The 21,217-nt window shown below is 39.6% G+C and overlaps 1 protein-coding gene across 1 annotated transcript in view; it reads right to left on the reverse strand.

Moving 5' to 3' along the window:
• The window catches only part of LOC126871801 (follistatin-A), a 67,672-nt gene that overhangs the window by 11,665 nt on the left and 34,790 nt on the right, over positions 1-21,217 (reverse strand). The window contains exon 5 of the mRNA XM_050631053.1: positions 1,537-1,833. Coding sequence (XP_050487010.1) covers positions 1,537-1,833 — 297 coding nt within the window. The remainder of the gene's footprint in view (positions 1-1,536; positions 1,834-21,217) is intronic.

A 21,217-nucleotide genomic window follows, 5' to 3' on the forward strand; every position in this document is an offset into this window, starting at 1 on the left:
GCGTCTCAAGAAACTCTATATGTATAGATTCATTGAAGAAATCATTCTAAATCGCCTAAACGATCACTCGTGTGAAACATTAAATATCGAATGAAAATAAAAAAAGACAGCGAATGCGACGCGTTGAAAATTTGTATAAAAATCGATCTAGTTCCATGGGTTCCCATGGCGTGGCGACAACGCAACAGTAGGAAGCGTAGCGAGAAACGAGAGTGCACACGCAACGAGGCATCGCAAACGGAACTCTAGAATTCCATGGCTAGCTCTCCTCTGGGTTTTCGCGATTGACTGTGTTTAACGGGCGAGACAAGCGAGCGTGTGGGCGCGTATATTCTCAGAGGCGACTCGAACAAGGCGAATTCCACGCTGGATTACGACGATCGCTTGCTTCGCAGACGGCTCGTGAATGGCCCACGCCTCCGAGAGAAATAGATAAATGACCAGACGCGTATTCCGCTTTATCACGGCATGGGAAACGCGGCCCCTCGACATCGGCGATCCCTTGCTAAATGCGAAATGAAATCGGAATGGAAGTGTCGACCGCCACGCTGTTACCGTCTGCGCTCGTTCCGCTTGCTCTCCATGAAAAACGAGTTCACGCTCTGCATTTCAACTTTTTCTCTTTCTTATTGCTCCCCTTCTTCCTTTTTCCTTTCTTTTTGGTTCTCGATGGTGTTTAACTTTGCGCGTTTTATTATAAAATAAATAATAACGCAATAACGCAGAAAACACGCGAAACATTCTCCGAACTTTGAATTCAATGGACAATTACGATCAGCAAGGAAGCAGTTAAATTTTGCTTTATTGCAAGTTATTTCGATTTTCAGATTTATAAAACGTCGTTATCGTCTGTCACGAGTATTTAGAATATTTGTCTGATTCTCCTACGTGAAGTTACATTTGCAAGAAGCAACGTATTGCAAGTTGCTAGAATAGAATAAAACGTACAATCACTTTTCAAAATAAAAAATATAATAAAAAAAAAGAAAAATGCTAAAAATTCCATCTCCAATTGTCAGCATCAATAGAAAACACCCATAAATCAATCTCATTGAAACAAACATATTTTCTAATCCAACAGAAACCTATTCACTGACTTTCACCATCCATGAGTATATGTATAACACGTGTAATACACACTTCATTCAAGTCCAGCAAACAACTTTTTAAACCCGTAAAACTCATTCAAACGAATAAAAACACATAAAACGAAACCTATACAAGATATAAATGTATCGTGTAATATAATCAAAGTCGTGTCTCTGAATGTTGCTATTGAAATCTACCAAAGCCGCAAAAACAACTGGTTGAAAATCATAAAACTCGTAAAATCCAATAAAACCAGCTAGAATCATAAGAAAGGTAAAAGTATTGCGCAAAATAATCAAATATCGTGGTCGCGTATTTGGATAGGCGTGAAGCGTCGAGCTTCGCTACTTGAATACAGAGGCTACTTGGAACAGACAGGGCCCAGCCAACAGTATTCATTGACTAGCAAGCGCGTGTTATCTACGTAATCGCGTGTCGAGGACTTACCGATATAGAGAGGAGAGGTGTCGTAGGCGTTGCAGGGGCCGGCGTGTCGCGTCTCGAGGACGAAGCCGGTAGCGCAGGCGTCCTTGACGATGTGACACCAGCTTGGATAGGTGATATTGTTGGTGGCACACAACATGGTCGCCGATGGATCTCGATCACGGTGTGTCCGGTTCCGGACGCGCTCCCGCTTCCGGGGACACCGATAGGTACAGGTCACGCAACGTGGTCGGCCCGACTTCATCTCCGATAGACACGTCTGCCCCTCGCGACAACGAATCGTCGTACAGTCTGCGTTCTCTATAAAATAGCAAGACGAATCGTAGCGTAATCAGTGTTCTCTAAAAAGTATTAAAGCGAATCGTTGTACAGTTTGTATTCTCTATAAAACAGCAAAACGAATCGTAGTATACCTAGCCATTGTTCCAGAAAAAATATTAAAGCGAATCGTATATTCTTTACGAAGTGGAAAAGAGGAATCGTAGCACAATCTGCGTTCTCTATGAAATGGCAAAAGGAAACGCAGTACGATAGAGTTCGATTTATAGGAACTAGGCGCAACAAATTTATGTAATTGCGGTTCAAGTAATAAAAGGTTGTCGATTTTTTTCGCTACTAATTTTTATTCAAACAATAGAGGCTCGCGTTCAGACAGGTGAATTCAACCAGCAAAAATTGAGTTAATTGAGCGTCAACTAACATTTCGATTCGATAAATCGAGTTCTACCGTGCAATCTGTGTTCTTTATAAAATAGAAAAATGAATTACAGTACAGTCTGCGTTCTATAAAAAAGAATAATAGAAAAAAAAACGGCGCTGTCACGCATTCACCGAACGAATGGAAATTTTTTCGAATGATTAATATCGATGGATTTTGATTCGAGTTCGTTTTACGAGTAGAACGGTATTCCTTTTGCTCTTTGATGATCTCTCAGACGGAAACTGTAGATACGACGTATGCTGATGAGTCTGGAGGCTCGTTTGTGTTTTATAAAGGCGCTTGTGAAGGATTAAGTCTGCTGCAGAATCGTTTTTGTTTGGATAACTGTTCCTCCTTTTTTCATCTCGATGGATGATGATGTAACCCGAATGTTAAAAATCTTTTCCCTCTAGAAAAAGTGTGCAATGGAATTGAATTTAAGAGCCTCCACTTATCCGTGATCGCCTCTTCGTATACGGATGTTACTTCATTGTTTTATTAACTCCACGCTCCTTAAATTTTTACTTCCCATTCTTGCTTTAGTTTTAATCTTTAAACGTTAATTAACTGGACCATAAATATATTTGTTTCCGGTAAAACTGGTCTCAAATTTGTATACGGTATATCTTTTTTTATACAAAACCATATGTTTCTATTACCAACGACCGATAAAAAATAATTCTTCTCGTTGGTTAAAAAAGATTCGACCCTCAAAGGGTCAGCACAGAAACAAACTTCCCCAGCTTCCCTGTACTTCCCGTCGTAAGAAAAAAACGACTCAGCCAAAAATGAAGCAAAGAGCATAGTAGAATCGAGCGATGTTTCGTCAAAGTCCAACTTGACAAACGTCCCACAAACATTTCGATTATATTAAAGAACCTTCTCTGAAAGTCTAAACTGGTACCGTCTGAGAAACGCAAGTTCACGATCGTTCCTTGTACCAAGACCTTGAGAGCTCAAACGGATTGACCTCATCGCGGAAGATCGAGTGGCAGGCAAAGTCACGGATGTGGATTGATTTTCGCGAACGCGAGACATCACCGGGGAACGTGCACGTTACATAATAACAAATGGCACTGGAAGGAACTGGCTAGTAGTAGAGCTACTGTGACGAGGCAGAAACGAGAGACAGGTTCAATCGTCGAATTAGACGCGCTCTATCTTCGTCCACTCGGTAGATTCGTGCGGTGACTCGTTCGCAGACACGATTACTGCAATAATATGTCGTTACACCTACTTGGGTCAATGGCCCACTTCTCACGGAGGGATCGTGTAATGTATTGCTCATTTTTCATCCTGCCAGTCGTCAATGCGTACGCGACCCGATGAAACGTTACGCAATTCGTACATCGACCGTCTACATTCGAATAAATCACTCATTTGGTCAAGCGACACGATTGTTTCAAAATTCGCAATTTGAAGTTTTGAGTAGATGTAGCTGATACCGAGACACGAAGATGTTTAGTTCGTGTGAAGTGTCTCTCTAATACCCGTTCGCTAAAACGTAAATTTAATTTACGATAACAATTGAAATTTACGACGATGTAAAATATTTCGAGCCAGTCTCGGATACGTAAAAGTTTACCAAACTTCGGTCTATGCTTATCTATGTTTCACTCTTATGAAACTAAAGTACATATTTAATATAAAAATAACCGGATTCTCCATTCTGTAGATTTACGATACTAACAATTTACGAAAAAGAAGCTCCAATTATTTTGCGAAGAGATTTGAAAGTACATAGCCGACGTTTAACAGAGCTCAGAGTGTTGTTCGATCACTTAATTTACAATAATTTAAAATAAATTCATAATTTAGAACGATCAATATACAACTTCTTTTCATTTTCAATGTCAATAATATCGATTATCTTCTGCTATTTTCAACAAACCCACAAGTTGATATCTTTTCGAACTTCGAGGAAATTTGAAATGCTTATTGAAAAATGAGAAAAAGAAACAAGAATTTATGAATTAGACAAAGCCACAAAGAGGTTAAATACGTTTGGTACACGGTATATTTAATTGCCATTATAAGATAAATAACGCAGATGGTGCACATCTACCGTATGATAGTCTATATCGATCTGTCATGGGCCACTGTTATAAATATCAATTATTCTCGAGCATCGTATGAGGTATATTTGTTTGTCTGCCGGACGTCTGACGTATAAAATGGCGGACGTAAATTCTTTGTCTAGTCTAGGGTTCCTAGTGCACGTGTAAGCCACGATCGGAGCAATCATCATATCACTCGCGTGTGTAGTTGTAGTCTGTGTTGTCCGTACCACGTGGCTGTACTAGATTAATATTAAGTGATTCACGCTCCGTAATGCGATCCTTGTTGTTAGACACGATGCTTAGGCTACGTGCGTACTTTTATATGAAAGTCTACTCGATGCTGGATCTCATTGCCTGTTACACGCTGGCTAGCGTTACATTGTTATACATTGAGAGACATCTGCTTAGAGGGAGCAATTGGATTTATTAAGACACATTACGCAAATTGTAGTACCGAGAACATTATATTAATGAGAATACAACGCTGCATCTTTATTAGAAAAATATATGGGAACGCGTGTTATGGGACATGTCGAAAACAACCACTTGCTCCCTACGAACGTAATGGACAAAGCATTTGTAGAAATTATATTATCCTCCTTTTGTTATTATATAGTATTATTGATAACATTGTTACTTTATTGCGACGAAATTAATTATTACCTTCTTTCTTTTTAAATATTTTCTTAGGCTATATTAGCTATATTTACGTAGCTATATGTTGACAGTATATAGCTAACAATGAAAATAGAGATAAATGATGCGTAAGTCTAGTTTTTATTATTTTTAATTTATTATTCCTTATTATTATATTTATTTGTTATTTTTTATATATATATATATATTATTCTTAACTATATTCTATATTATTCTTATTATTTAAATTCAATCGAAACTGTTTACGTCTAACCCGAATTTTCATAAAAAGCCTGCAATAACGTATTTATGTCTGAATTACAAGTATCTTTATCGTCATCGCTAAAAATAATTATATTCTCATATTTTACTCTCGGTATAATATATTCCAAATTTTTTTAAATAAGAAAAAAGACTTCATATGCATTATGCCACGCACGCTTTATCAATATAATTTCTCGCGATCGAAGGATGCTTGCAAAGTAATAATTCTGCAACCTATCACGAACGAAGTTGTCAAGGAAAAGGATTGACAGCATCAAAGGATATACTTCTTAAATCATCACTATAATCATACTATATTTCACCTGACGTTTCGTAAGATATTTGTACGGTAAAGAGATATCAAGGTAATCATGCCGGTTCGTGCACATTTCCGTAGTTCAATCAGCACCTACATTGTGTCAATGCTACTCCAAGTTGAATGACCAATGACCCTCGTGCAAGGCGTTGCATAATATTACGTTCTGTTTCTTAGTCATTACGTATCAAACGATACGATAAATCGCAGTGCCTCGTTGCCTTTGACATTTAAGCCGAATCATTCACAGTGTACATACGTAATTATGTAATAACAGGCGCGCGGCCGCAGAGAAACAAGCAGAACAAACGTTTATTGAGACGATTCAGCAAGATTGTTTGCATTATTCTTCCTTTCAAAAGAATCTTTTAACACGTGCAATTCGCGGAACAGATGATTTCCGCGAATCTCTATATTTCCAGATCCAGGTATTCTTATAACAATTATTTATTTGCGTATTAGTTAAATTTCAAACTCGTCAGAACCATGAATACTGGTTATTGATCGAATAATCGGAAACAGAAAATAAAAAAAAAAGAAAAAATACAAAATACGTGATGTTAATACGAAGAACAATTTCGTAAAACTGTTAATTATTATGGTATATTATTATAACATAAAATGTAGATTTCTATGAATAAATAAAAATATCGAAGATTAACGAAATGATTGCGATAAAATATTGACGACTTCTAATCTGCATAAGAGACCTCTCTTATTTGCGAGTTCGTCAAATATATCATATTGAACCGTTGTCTACGAAAATATAGCAACACGTTACTTGACACGCCTCAATAGAGCTGTAAATTCGTAAAGCACCAACGACATCTTCGACGAATACGAGACTGTTTGCAAATCCGCGATATAACATGCTTATGATTTATGATTCATATATGTGATGAGGGTCAACGCAAGAAGGAATGCACGCGGCCAGCCATTACGTATACGTATAAGCATTATGGCTCACGAATGGGCATATGTTCGTGAGGCACGTGCTCGTTAAAGAGAAATACGCTTCGTCTTTCAAGCATTATATTGTCTTATTTATGCATTTATTTACTCTCTGTAATACGTAACATCGTTCGACAGCAAACGTCATTCGACGTGCGAAGTGATCACCGATTCCGATAAGTGATTGATCAATATCATGAAATAACTGAAAGATTGATAAACAAATTATTTTATGATAATCTACCTTGTAATTACATTGTACGTACAATTATTAGATTTTATTCTAATTTTAAATAATTTGAACGGCGTATACGAAACTTTGTGTCAAATTTTCATCTGCTGTCCTTGCTGTCACTTGAAAGATTATCGCTATTTTTTTTTATTAAATCGTAAATTTAAAAATGTTCGTAGAATTGCAAAATTTTAACAATCGTTATATTTTGAACATTTAACGTTATCGTTCATTAGCACGTGTGTTTATTAACCGTTGTACGAATTGCCCCGACAGCGACGAGCGCATCGAAGCTATTTGAATTACAATGCCGATGTTAATCCGGATTTCCTTAATATTTCTTTGCTTGTAGTACTTTCTTAGCAGACTAAAAATAGCATGGGATCGTGGTAATGTTAATCGCTACGATAAAAAGCCGGAGTGCATGAAAAAGGAAAGAAAAACAAGAATGAAGAGGAAACGGAGAAATGAGAAGCGGACAGCAGATGAATGAACCGTTTAATAGGCGGTTAAGTCAAAGAGCATGTAATAACTTCGTACCGAACAAACTCTTTCAACGAAATTTATTTGTTTTTCTCCATAAATTAAGCGTAATTTACGGTGTTTCATTTCACACGCCTACGCAGCCGTTCGTATGATTTAAAACAGTGCAGTTACTCGAGAGTTAAAATTGTATTCCGCTGAATATCTCTATGAAAAGAACGGCCGTGCTTTTAACTCCTCGCAACCCAATTCTTTCCTCCCTCTTCAAAGTGTCCCTCGTTATTTCATTTTATACAAATTCTGTGCTAAAAGGATAGATTGAAAATAAAATTAATAGCTGGCTATTAATTTTCCATCGAATAATTCGATTCTTAATTACACGAGAAAATAAGTCGTTTAAGTGGATCTGCAGAATCGCACAGTATAAACTTATACAGTACGCGTCTGTCTCCGATAATTCATTGACTTGGACACGAACGTTGTGCGCTGAATAACTGTGGTTATCAGTTGCAAACGTCGCAAAGCGATTGGGTAAGAAGAACTGAACTTTACGTCTTTTAAATTCAATAGTAGCAAGGAACTTGGATTTTAATGAAGCGGGTATGTAAACGAGTACAGCGCAATGTACGTATTTCTGTCGTTCGTATTAGGATGTTAGAATATGTCCATGCTGATAGAATGCTAGAATATGTCAATACCGATTGAATGTTAGAACATGTTCTCTTAGAATATGTTTAAACTATCCGAGCTCTCAAGTTTCTTCAGGACACGCGTTGATCGTTTGTTCAAAATTCGTCACGACCACCCTTCCACGCGTCCTTGACGCGCCTTCTTCCGGCGTGGCACCCGAACTGACGCGAGATGTCCGGTTTTTCGGAAAGGTCGCAATACTCCTGCAGGTCAGTAACCTCGGTATCTTGTACGATTACAATATGGTTTCAAAGTTCCCTTTGAAGATACTGAGTTTGTAACATGTTCCTGGCTATCGAGTGCGAAATAAAGTAAAAATGTTTAATGCGATTTGCTCGTGCTTCCCTAATAAGCTTTAAGATTCCGACTCGAAAGTAGTCCTCTTTACGATCGTGCTATAAACTTTACCAAGGAATACCTCGCGTGGTTCCTTGCGTGTTCCGGACGGGAAATTATATTAATTTAATCTGATAGTTAATACCCTGTTAAATGGCAATTAGACTCTTGTTTATTTATTTATTACTATAATTATTCTTCATATATAAATATTTTAATTTTCGCTTCATCTTAAAGGAGTTCGAAATTTTGTACAGTCACGTCGTGTCAATCTTTTTACACAATTATGCTATCTACAAATAGAACAATCGATTTTAATCGTTTCGGTGATATTCTCGGAGACACGCGCGTCAATCGTAATTAATGAGACGTGGTTATTAATAATGCAGAGGAAACATGGGGTAGCTCAAAGTATATCCTTTTCGGAACTCGTTCTACCAGTCGTAACAAAGCAACGGATAGAACGTTGCATTGCTGCGGATTCGTGGCTAGTTCTCTCTTAGGGATCCGATATAATTAATTAGCAACGGCATTAAATGGACACGTCAGCAGGAACCAGTTGTTAGTCCCGTAATTAACGATGCAGGATAAGATCGGCTTTCTTTGTCCGTTATAATTTTCTGTTTATCTTACGCCGATCACATTTCGGTGACCGTAATTGTAATTTAGAAAATTGTTAAGCTAAAATAAATTTCTAAACGAACATTGATTTTTATCGATGATTTTCAACCACGATTCGATGAGTTTTTAAGAAACATTCGTGAGAAAGGATTAATTTGATGAAATAGGATCTCCTTTTCAGAAAAAGAGAATTCATTATGTTGGATATATACTTAAGAGTGTCAAATTAAAAGAATAACTTTCAAACATGTTTAATCAACAAAGGTTTTATTAATCTACGATATCTTTGTTGAACAGGGAAATGTCATTAAAAAAACGATATCGAAATAATAACGTTAAAATACCTTAATATCGCTTAAGAGCCGCAATAACATCCACCATCAAGAACACAGAAAGTCCCATAAAAATGAAACGTTACAATCTCGTCCCTCCATTTACCCCGCATGCAATAATCTCTCTGACAATCTCTTCAACGTCCATGCAAACGGATAATTTCCCCCGGAACTTGCCCGAAGAGTGAAAAACGTTGAGGCGCGAAAAAAATTTGATGCGCGAGAAAACCATGCCAATGTATGGAGGAGCTATTAGCGGCGAGTAAAAAGAAATAAGCAAATTACTTAACGCCTATGCTGGCGCGAGAAGATGGCACCGCGTGTACGAGAGGTCCGAGAATATCAAAGAATCCGGACCGGCGGGGCCAGAGGTGGAAAGGAAGAAAAGAGAGAGACTGGGAAAAGCTCGAACATATTACCGTATGCATATTTGCAGACACGTGCACTTTCGCGCCTCGGATCCTCGAGGAAGACGATTATTTACATCGCGACACCTCCTCGCTAAGCCGGCTGGTTTATTTACTTATTTACTTCCTTGTCCTTCGTGTGTACCGTTTCTTCTTCCTCTCGCGGCTGTCTATGTTTCTTTCGTCGTTTTTTCCCTCTCTTCCTTCCCTCTTTTTTCCTCTCTTCCTCCACTGCTTCTCTTCATCGTGTCTCGATCGAAGGAAGTTTTTACGTTTCACCGGAGCCTCTATTAACTCGAGCGTTAAAATTTCTGAATTCCACCGGAACGGGAAAACAGAAACAGAAAAGCCGATGGCCGATGCTCGCTGAACAATCCATCGGTTTTTAGTAGGTCCCATCCAAGCGGTATCCGCGCGTTTTATTCGACGAGCACGATGGAATTTTACGAGAAAACACGATGCTTGCAGCATGACGTTTGGTCGTAAAAAGTGTACCTATTTTTGAAGGTGTTTTATCGAGTAGTATTTTTTACTTGACTAACATCGACTAAGAATTATCGATGATTTATAAACGAATTTGGTTTCGAATTAATCTTATCGTAATGAATATACATCTTTTGAACAGAAATATACCTACAGACGTACAATGGTGAAAAATAATAGCGATAATCACGGCAGTAATTCCTTTGTTTCCAAACTGAGGCAGTAGAAAAAAATCAGTCGAATATTTTGAATTATTGATATTTTACTGATATAATTTTCCCCATTGAATTACTCAATTTGTTGAGTATTTTTTCATTACCAAAATGGCAGAGGTAAGAATAAACATTTTATCCACGAAACGTAGTGTTCTCTTCGCGTCGAAATTGACAATGATAAATCGTAACAAAGTTTAAAACTCGAGTATCTATCGAAGTAAATAATTAAGATGTTTCAATGTTTCTTGCTATGGATACGAGAACTAAAGTTACCAATGAGTAAAAGTAAAAACATGTTCCTGAACTTGTTGCGAACCAGACAAGAACGAGATTCTTTTCACTTAGCAGATAGCTATTTGCTTAGTATAAAAATGTATTCTCGATTTGCGTGCATCATTGATACGACGTATAATCATCTTTTGTCTCTTTCTTCGGATCTTGTTTTACGATACCAAACAAAGATTATATCGATCGAAGAGATCAGTCTGAATAAACGTATCGTTATTTACAGAAACGAATTGCAACCTGTACTTAGAAAATTACATTTCAGAAAAAAATTAAATTCACTATAGTATAAAGAACGAACAAACGATGTTTATTTTCGTCTCGACATTTATCTCGACTAATACGCATTCTGTTCATAAAGGGAGATTAACATGTCGTTCAACGCAATACATACATATGTATGTAAAGCGCATTTCTACGCGTTCTGCCAGCTAAGTGTTAACCCATGTCGGGTCAGACGTTAACACATCGAGGATGAGACATTTTCTCGTGAATTTTACTGCGGGATAAACAACTTCGGTAAAAGGTATAATAGAAGTTCTGTTATTGCAATCAAGTTATAATAAACTCTTGTTAATACCGTTATCCGAACGTGAATTTTACCAGAAATTTACTAGAAATTGTAATATTTATGGAATGAAATTTTAGTTGAACCTCGATTTAATAAATTACAGTTGACTTCATCCGCTTGTCTCAACGTGAACTCCTATTCTGTATCTTAAAATTTCATCCAATAAATATACTTAGCTCTACTGTACTTTCAAACAGTCTCGAACCTAAACGAAATATTCCAGAAGGAATCTCTACAATTTTCCTTGCGTATTAATTGCACCGCTATAACAACGCGATAATAAAATACGAGTACAGTGGTACGATAAAACAAAAGGGTACGTGTCTCCTTCTCGCATCTCGGTTACGAGCAGACAAATTCTGCCAGAATTTCCGCTGCGACGCAAGACGACGTATCGTCCCGTGCGTCGGAGTATACAGTTATCCGATCGGAATATTCAGAAACTGCGAACGTTCTCCCGCAGCTCCATCGTCGATGTGTCTCCTGAGTCCAGGGATCCGGCAGATTTCGCGGCAGCCGCGGTTGAATGCAGCTCGCATCGGCCCGTTACCACGGCGATATGTAAAACGCAGTCACGGGCGGACGATGCACGGTTTGCATACGGGCAAAGGTTCTTTTCGCCGATTGTTTACAGTATTGAGGAGCGGGCGAGCACGAGGACGAACGGTCGAGAAGTGGAAGGTCGAAGAGAAAGGGTGCGGCGAGGGGCAAACTTTTGAAGCGAGCGAGCGAGCGAGTAAGTCGAGTGAGCAGGGTAAGACGCGTGGGCAAAGGAGGAGACTCGCGGCCTCAAGAAGCGAGTATTCGAGCGGAGGCATGCGCCAGTGAATGTCGATGTCGAGACGCAGACGCGCGGACGTTGATATGGTTGCAAGGAACGGACGAACGAACGAACGAACGAACGAACTGGCTTGGTGCATGGTCGTGGAGTGCAAGAGACGGAGAGGAAAGATCGGTGCGAGAAAGAAAGAGAGAGATAGCCGGATTCGGCTGGTGGATAAAACGGGTGGATCGACCTGGAGAGAAAAGGAGAGGGCAGATCTTGCACAAGTCCGGCGAAAAAAGAAGAGCTTGGCGCGGACGCCGCGCCACGCCGCTCGCCGGTGACCAGACACCATGCCGCACCGTGCACGGTGTTACTGACGAGGAAAGGTTGAGCAACGCGCCTCCAGCCTTCCCGACCACGAGAGAAAAACATCGACTTTCGAAAAGGGCCCCTGCCGCTCTCGTGTCACCGGACTTTGCCTTTTTAGCGGGACCCCTCTCGAAATTCGAAGGGAACCAACCGGCCCGGCCCGGCCCGTACTCGCTCGCGAAATCGGATGGATCCTACAGATAGGGAATGGATTAGAGAGATACGCGTTCGTTCTTCGAGATATGAATCTTTTGCGGATTAAATCGATATCGTGTGAAATGTAGGTACAGTCGGTGGGAATGTTTGAAGTTTCAGCCCTTAGAACATTTTTAGTAGTTGTTTCGTCGCTTGTTTTACTATATCGAATCGTACTTCTAATAGATTATAGAAGTATTTGCCTTCAAAAAGATAATTCGAAGTTAGAATAATTAATATACCGTTTGGTAGGTTAACACTTCTGTACAAACCGAAGTCGATGACCAAGCTGTAACTAGGAAGATATTCAGAATGTTTCGTATATCTTGTAAAATGTTTATGCATCGCGTATGGACTCCTCGACGTTGCCAAGGTCGCAGAACGATTGTAAAGTTATCACTCAATTCACCCTTGAAGAGCTATCATATCGGCTCTAAATTCCAGTCGTCTTGAAATAAGTTTGCAAAATGATGATAAAGTATTCGTTACCTCGTTTTTCCCAGTATTCCTAAACATTACGGCAAATGAAACATCAAGGTATATTTAAACACCACACCAAGAATGTAGGATTACATCTTTGTACTATAACAGACAACGCTTATCGTCTTCGACGTTATTTAATCGCAAAAACATCCCCCGTCGAAAATTTCAGACCAGCATGGAGTGCTAACAAACCTTCGAAGTTTCTTCGTATCCGAAATCTAAACTGATATTTCTCGAAGCGAGATCCGCGGGGGTGCGTCACGACGTATCGTTCGCACATCGAACGGTCCTCCGTAGAATCTTGTTGCGCGCGGAATCTCGGATAAACGTTCGCTTCTCTTTCTCTTCGCGTGGCCCCTCTTTCCATCGGCTCCTTTTCTCCCTCTTCTTCGACTTCATTTTCTTGTTTCTCCTCGTCTAACCGTCTCCCTATATTTCTCTTCCTCCTTTTTCGCTCCCTGCATATGCAGGACTCCCTTCTGGTTCCCCGGTCGTCAACGTTCTCTTTCTCTCTGTTCGCGCGTATCCTACTCCCTGTTCGTCGTCGGCGCACGTCCCTCCCTCTCTCCTCTCTCTTTTCCTCCCGCGGCGTCGACCAGTCGAAAAAGACGGTACGTATGGCATACCTCGCGCAGAGTCGTGCCACGAGGCCTTCTTCGTGCGAGGTACTCAACCTTCTTTGCATCTACCGGTCTCCTCTCTTACCTTCTTCTCGGACGGTAAATGTCTGACCTCGTGCGACCCACCTGTTCTCCTCAAGTAGAGAGGTAAGGTCCTCGTCGGACACGGAGGAGAAATAGGAAGAGCAGCCAGCAGCCAACGGCAGCGGGCAAAAAGTGGGAAGGAATAGCAGGAGGTTGGAAGCAGAGGCAAAACGGAATCGTTCTAAAACCTGATAGAATCGCAAAACGAACGATCCGCGGTTTCACTGTGTGTACCATCATAGCCCACCGATAGAGTCGCCTTTGATCTCGACCATGCTGGATCACGGAAGTCGTTCCGAGAATAAAGGATGAAGTTCAGCTGGTAGACGCTACCGGAGGCATCAAAGGTATCCCGGTGTCGAGCTTTTCTCGAGTCGAAACTACTGGAGGAACTTTTGGCGGGCGGTTTCTGTCGGAGAAGACGCCAGAGAAAATAGAGAGATCCCCTTTTTTTTTTCATCGTCCGCTGAAGCTTTCCGCTAAAACTTGATTCTTCTGCGTTTCTCGTCTCTCCCCTTGTTCCCTGATTTGTCCCTTGTTGGTTCTTTTGTTTGTGCGTCGTTGCGACCTCCTCGGAGCATCAGGCAGCCGTGATGCCATTCACCGGCCGTTCACGAGTGCCGCGGATAAAATTTCGGTCTTCAAATCGGGATGGGAATAGTTTGTTGTTTCGCGAGTTCCCGATTTAGATGGTCGTAACGTTCCGTCGCGGCAACGCCGGATGGATCCGCGACCGACTCTCACCGAAATCCGAAAGAGCACGCGAGAGGGCGAGTTATCGGCCTGGAATGAAAATAAGGCTACACGCGGTTTGTTATTTTAGAAGACGTCTAACTCCGCATAATTTGTGGATCGAACTGCTTCGTTGTCTCACTCCCTCCGTTCTCTTCTTCGTTTCCACGAGAATCTTGAAAATGCGACCAAGGGACTGGAGTTTCTCCGATCGTTTTGACATCATTACATGCATCCAACTGATATTTTGCGGTAACACGTTGGATTTATTTTAACGCAACGCGTATTTCGAATATCCAGGAAGTGCATCAAGATTGTTTGGAAATTGAACGGTGCATGGATACATCTAGTTTCTGAGATTTTCATAGGTAGATTTGAAGATATTCTAGTTTTTTTTATAATTATTAAGCAATCATGATTGTTATAAATATATCAGTATGATTTATTAGATTGTGCATACCTGAAGATAATTTCTTGTACAAAAGTTTATACGTTTAACAAAAAAGTCGTGATTTCTAATAATATTAACGAATGACAAATATCGAGTTACAAAATTAACGATCTAATATGAATTTTAAAGTACAAATAAATTGCGTGCTTGTTTGAAATGCTTCTAGATGAAAATCTAAAAGATCAATATATTCGAAACTATCGAAGAACTCGAAATATTATTTAAACGAAATTGAACATTTTATGGACGAAAATTGTTACCCGTTATCGGAGGATTTTAACGGCAAAATGTAATATTATCCCAGCTATAAAATACTCGTAGAACGTGCTTACAGATTAGAAAAAGTTTATGTCTCTAGCTTGAGAGTAGCGTTTCGCACGATCGAAAGTATCATTACGTTCGCAGACGTAAATAAATATATTTTAGAAAAGTATCCAGCGAGTTCTTTAAAATCGTTATGCAACTGATTTACATTCCGCAAAGTATTTGAATGCAAACATTCGCGATTCAAAGGATTCTCTCGATCTTCTAAGAATTTACATTGAGCCGCTTTAAAAATAAGAAACTTTCAATTCGAAATGCGTTTGTTTTTCATATTCCCACTTTCCACCCACGGCGAGATTAGTCACATTTAAAATGTTAGTCATAACGTTTTCTAGAAAAAACCCACAAACCACGTTACGTCATAGCGAATTAAACTTTTCGTGTAATTCCGCTTACTCACGTTCGTGAAACATTACGATCAGCCCCCAATTTCGATACCTGTCTCTCTCTCTCTCTCTCTCTCTCTCTGCAAAAAACTTGTCTACCACTTAAGTTTTCTAAAACTCAAAAATAGAAAAAAATCCCGGCACGTAATCCTCTCTTTCTCGAAGAATAAGTCTTATCGAGTATGCCTTCAATGCATAGTATGCTTAGATGCGTTCTTTCGAAAAAAGTTCAATGAAAAATATTCAATATATTCTTTCCTGCCAACGTTCGTTTTAAAAAACTGAGATTAGAGTCATCGTGTATATACGAATAGTTGAACTAATATTATTATAATTTATTAATATTATTGTTCAAATTTTACAGCGAACATGTCTATAATTTATGACGACTCTATAGAAATGACTGATGCGAAAACATGTATGTTTCATATCTTTTAATTATTTATTGTGTCTTTAACTATTTGTTTCTACTATAAACTTTCTAGCGTAAACCTTGCTCAATCTCGTAACACAGCAAATTCATAAAATGTACAACACGCAACTTAACTCGTTTCTAAAAATCTGCGTTTCATATATTTCCCCATACTCATTCACAAATGTAAAATGAAATTCTTCATAAATCGCCCAAGAAACATCTCTGAAAACTACAAACTCTATCTACAAGTTTGTCGCATTCTCAAACACCATTAATAATTCCACCAAACCCACGCGTCGTGACAAATCTAGCTATATCTACGCTACTTTATATCCCATTTTACTCGCAACAACATTATCAATCTCCCCTTTGAAAATCGTTCCAACATTTTGATTATTCTAGCCATTTTCCCTACACTGAAATGCTAGAGATTAGAGAGTCGCGTCAAGGTCGTGGCAATAAAATTCTATTAGATTTTCGGTAGGCCGCTGGCGAACGCTGATCGATGCACGCCGAATTCCTCGAGTCGCCAGTTATTTTTAGTCGAAGCAGAAAGCGTGGAAGGGGACCGTAAGTGTCGTAAACGTAAAAGACCGCGTGTCCCGGCTTCCAAACATGCACGCACGTTGCGTGGGCGCGCTCCGACTGCATGCATGCGTGCGTGCGTGCGTACGTGCTTACGTGCGTGCATGCGTGCGTGCGTGCGTGCGTACGGTGAACGACCGGAGGGCAAGGACGCCACAAGGACACGCCCTTACACACGTCCGCGCGCTTCCACGCGCGCGCTCACGTGCACGTGCACGCGTGTCAACCCTTTTCCGCGCGACGACCGCCGTCGCTGCCGTTTCTTCTTCTTCCTTTTTATTCCTCCTCCTTCTTGTTCTTCTTCTTTCTTTTTCTGCCGATGCTTCCTTCTACGTTCCTGTTACATCGCGATAAACTATGCACGCGTGGCTACTAGTTTTGTGGGCGCGTCGCTTCCGCCACCGGAAGGACTAACGTGCGACCGGCGAACCACCGGAAGCCGGAGCGTAATTAGCCCGAACCCGAGCAAAGAAGTCGGTTCGAAGGAGCTGTTTTTGCGCCTCTTCCATTCGATGAACGCTCTTCGTACGAGATACGATGAACCGTGTCCTTTTCATATGAATTTACACGGTAATTCCGTGGACGGAATGTCCGAAGAGGTTCCGTTCCATAAATTTCGATTTCGAGAGAAGACACGACGAAGGGGATTGAATTTTGGCGAATACAGATAAATCGTGGAAGTTTAGTTTTCTAAAGTATCTACGAGTTATTTCTATTTACTGGTGTAAATGACGATGGTTAATAGGAATGAATATGTTCGGTAATACACCTCGGATCTAACATCATGAGTAGTCGAATGAATCTTCCAGTCTTTCTATTCTTCGATACATAATATCACGAATCCAATAATAACGTTGTAATCAATACGTAATCAATTTGTATTAAAATCGTTCGTATTATTTTCCAAACGAGCGATAGTTTTTTTGTGGTGACGCAAGCGTTGCTTGGAAAAGCATACTGACGAGAATATTCCGGTCTTCGACTGTAAAGGGATAATATTACAGGAAAGACGCCGCTGACGCGTCCTCGGCATTCCGAGCGTCGTAAATCAACGACGAAACCGCGGATTATCCTGCAACGGCCTCGAGTTATACACTCGTTACATGCGCTCAACCCCTTCCCTTCCTCCCTTTCTCGCGCTGATTCCCTTAACGAGTTTTTGATTCAATGTGTATACATTATTGTAACACATTGCTCGCGTGCTGCTGGCAAACGACGTTGCTAATCGAAAGAGCGATCAGCTTCGAGAAAGGACTCTCCCGCAAGATACTCCGAGAGAGAAAAAGCCTACGGAAAGTTTGAAAAATTTCCCTGATTTTGTGAAAATTGTTTCGCACAGCACGCTGATCGTTTATCTTTTATTTTCAATATATTTTAATTTTGCACGTTTGAAGTTCGTTTAATGTTGTTTTCTTCTCGTATATTCCGACGAAGAAACAAAAATGAAAAGAAAATATCACGATGGCTGTCGTATATACCGTGTCAATTATAAAAATGTCTCTAATAATCAAATAATAAATTATTTGCCAATTTCTTCGAGAATCACGTTGCAAGTTATAATGTTCCTAATACCAAAATCTCCACAGAAATTATCACGCGTAGCTTTCGGTTCCTTCGAAAGCAGATCGATCTCCAAACATAGTTCCATTAATTAATATCGCGTCAAGCCGGTGGAAGTTGCAGAAACCTTTGTGATTTGATCGCAGACATTCTGGACAATTAGTCGGCGAAACGATCGGAACAGATCGCGTGAGGTTCTCGAAGGGATGGTGACGCCATGTTTAAAAAAAAGTCTGGCAAGCTCTTTCGCAATCGCTGATCTTATGTACGAAGTTGCAGGCTTTATTACGACTTCTTCGAAGGAATACGCAGAAAACGATACTTTCCCCCCTCCTTCGTCTTGTCCCTCTCGCCCCTCTCTACTCTCTATTCCTTCTTTTCCCTCTTCTTTGGCTCTCTTCCTTGCTTGCACTGTCTGTATTCCCTCTTTTTATAATTTTTTGTTCTCTCTCACAGCCAGGCAGATCGCGTCTCGGTCGATGAACTTCCTGGAACGATCTTGCGATTGCCTCCCGATGTTTCCTTTTTTTTTCTTTCTTTCTTTTCACCTCTACGTTTCTTTCTCTCCTTTTCTTCTTGAATCCATGCAATGCTGGACATTCGAGTTGAGAGGCACCGGCGAAAAATTGTGCCTTCTGCGACACACGCTCGTGTACGAGTGTTTCACGCCTCGAAAAACTCGCGAGCGCCGCATACAGTGGCTCACGAAAGTATTCGGACACTTATAGGCATATTTCGCGAACCTATCGTATGCAATATACCGAAAAAGAATTCATCAAAAGTTCGTGTCATTAGCAGTGTAGTGAGATTTGACTATTATGATTGTATTGGTATAGATTGAGACAAAGAGAATACATACAGAAATTAAAAGATATTTGGTAGAAATTACGTATATTATATATCACTTACTAGATACATCATTTGCTAAACGTTTTATCTTCCAAGTTATGATGACATATCACGACATTTCATCGACTAATTAATAGATTCTTGTGAATTTTTTGATCTGTAGATTTATGCAAATTACCTCAAACCAGTATCCGTGCATTTTGAAAAAAATTCCAAATTTACGCAAGCATACCGAATAAAGGGAAATATTTAAATGCGCAAAGATACGTAAAATAAAGAATTTATAGAATTATTTGAAACGAATAATTTTCGTTCTTTATACTTTCAAATTATTACCTTCTGTGAGCACCGATCGCCTTAATGGCTAGTATTAATGTTAATCGAATACACGCTCGTGTTATGGACCGGTTATCGAACATTACGTTGGGGCGGTCGATAATTGCCGATGATAAAGAGAATGTATGCAGTGCATCCGTACAAAGGCGCTGGCCTGTTAAAAAAGATCTTTGACTCCGTTAAAATGTGAGAGCTGTCTATATTTGCACGATGCTCGGACCGATTAGCACACTTTTGAACAAACTGCGCGAACGCACTAAATTTCGGACCAAAAGGCACACGAGGCAACATTTTTCTCCAATGACTAATGCTTGAACTTTCAAATCGCGTCATTTTTGTGTCTGATAAAGGTCTAACAAAGGTGTCTTATCGTCACAGGACACGATAAAACGTACCATTCTTTCTTCTTACGCCTTCTGAATCGATCATTGCTGAGAGTAACAATAACAAAATCAATTACTGGGGAGAGAAAAAGCACCTAAAAGCACGTAGTAGGGGTAAAGACAATGAAAGCGAGCTCGGACGAGGTACAAAGCGATTCGCAGAATACGTACACGGTCAGGATCTGTTATCCCTGGAAGAAGGATAATGTAACGGTTGAAAGATCAAGCGACTAGGAACGAGCAGGAAAGAACGCCGAGAAAAGGGAACAATAAAATGGAATTTATCTTCCGAGAAGGAAGATCTCACTCTTCGTTCTTAGAACGGAGCCTTATAAAACTATAGAGAGCAATAAAGAGGGAAGGAAAAGTACTTGAATAACTATAATGACATAAGAAATGAGAATAATTTGCTACGACTAAAATGAATTGCGAGTCTAAAAGAAAATATACACGTGGACATCAGGGATCGGTGTTGGTCTCAAATATTGAATGATACCGTAAACATATTAAGAAGAGCCTCTTAAACTGATCTAATCCTATTAGAAAGAATTGTTATTAGTCGTTAGAGACTATAGAATCATCGATAGATAATCTTATTATTTGTCGATAATATCACTGATAATAGAATAAAACTAACAGGTAATCTCTGTTGGTATAAAATGAGTAACAAATCACCGTTTTTGCGTATCGTTGAAATACGACGTTTATAATAATAAACTGTGCAAAATTAGTTTTTATCTAAGTTCATCGTAATGTGTTTAAGAAAGCAATGCCATTGATAGATGATACAGGAATCGACAGAGTTTTATTATCCATGTGATATTTTAATAAGGTTTCCATCATTTGCATCTTATTGAATTAAGAGGAAAAATACAGAACGTTGGTAAGAGGCAGTTTTGGTAGAAAAAGGAGGTCGAAAGGCGATTCACTCGTAAACGCTTGCACAGGCACAGGATTTTATTATTCCCTGCAAAGTCTTGTTTGGACATAACTTCGCTCGGTGACTTTATGGCACCTGTCAGAAGAGTTCGGCACTGTGCAAACCAGACAACAATAAGATACATTCCGATGCAAAGCAGCGGCGGTCTGGCTACTCGCCTGCTCACCAATGAACTGAACTTTTCTCTCTCCGCCTGTTTTGTTCCTTTCCTTCGTCACCGTCCTTCACCCTTTCTTGCTCGAATCCTTTACATGCATGATTTCATGCCGCTTTTTCTCCCGCCGCGGCCAGTAATAAAGAGAAAACATCCGCGTTCGTTTCTAGCTCAAGAAATATTATTCCTTTTCGTACAAAATTATTAATTACGTTTTCTACGATTATATAAATACGATCCATTAATTTCTTAATGAGTATTTCAATTATCTCATGATAATTATCATTATAGGTATATATTCAATATCTTCGTAAATTCTTCATATAGAATTTATCTTTGTAATAAGCATTTGAAATTATGTAAAGTTGATAAGAGAATATTATACGCTTGGTGCAATTAAAATTTATGAATTAGTCATAATCCGAGAGATATGAAATTATCGATCGATCCTTTTTTCATCTATCCAATAT

Source organism: Bombus huntii, chromosome 12, assembly GCF_024542735.1.
Source record: "Bombus huntii isolate Logan2020A chromosome 12, iyBomHunt1.1, whole genome shotgun sequence".
Taxonomy (NCBI): Eukaryota; Metazoa; Arthropoda; class Insecta; order Hymenoptera; family Apidae; genus Bombus; species Bombus huntii.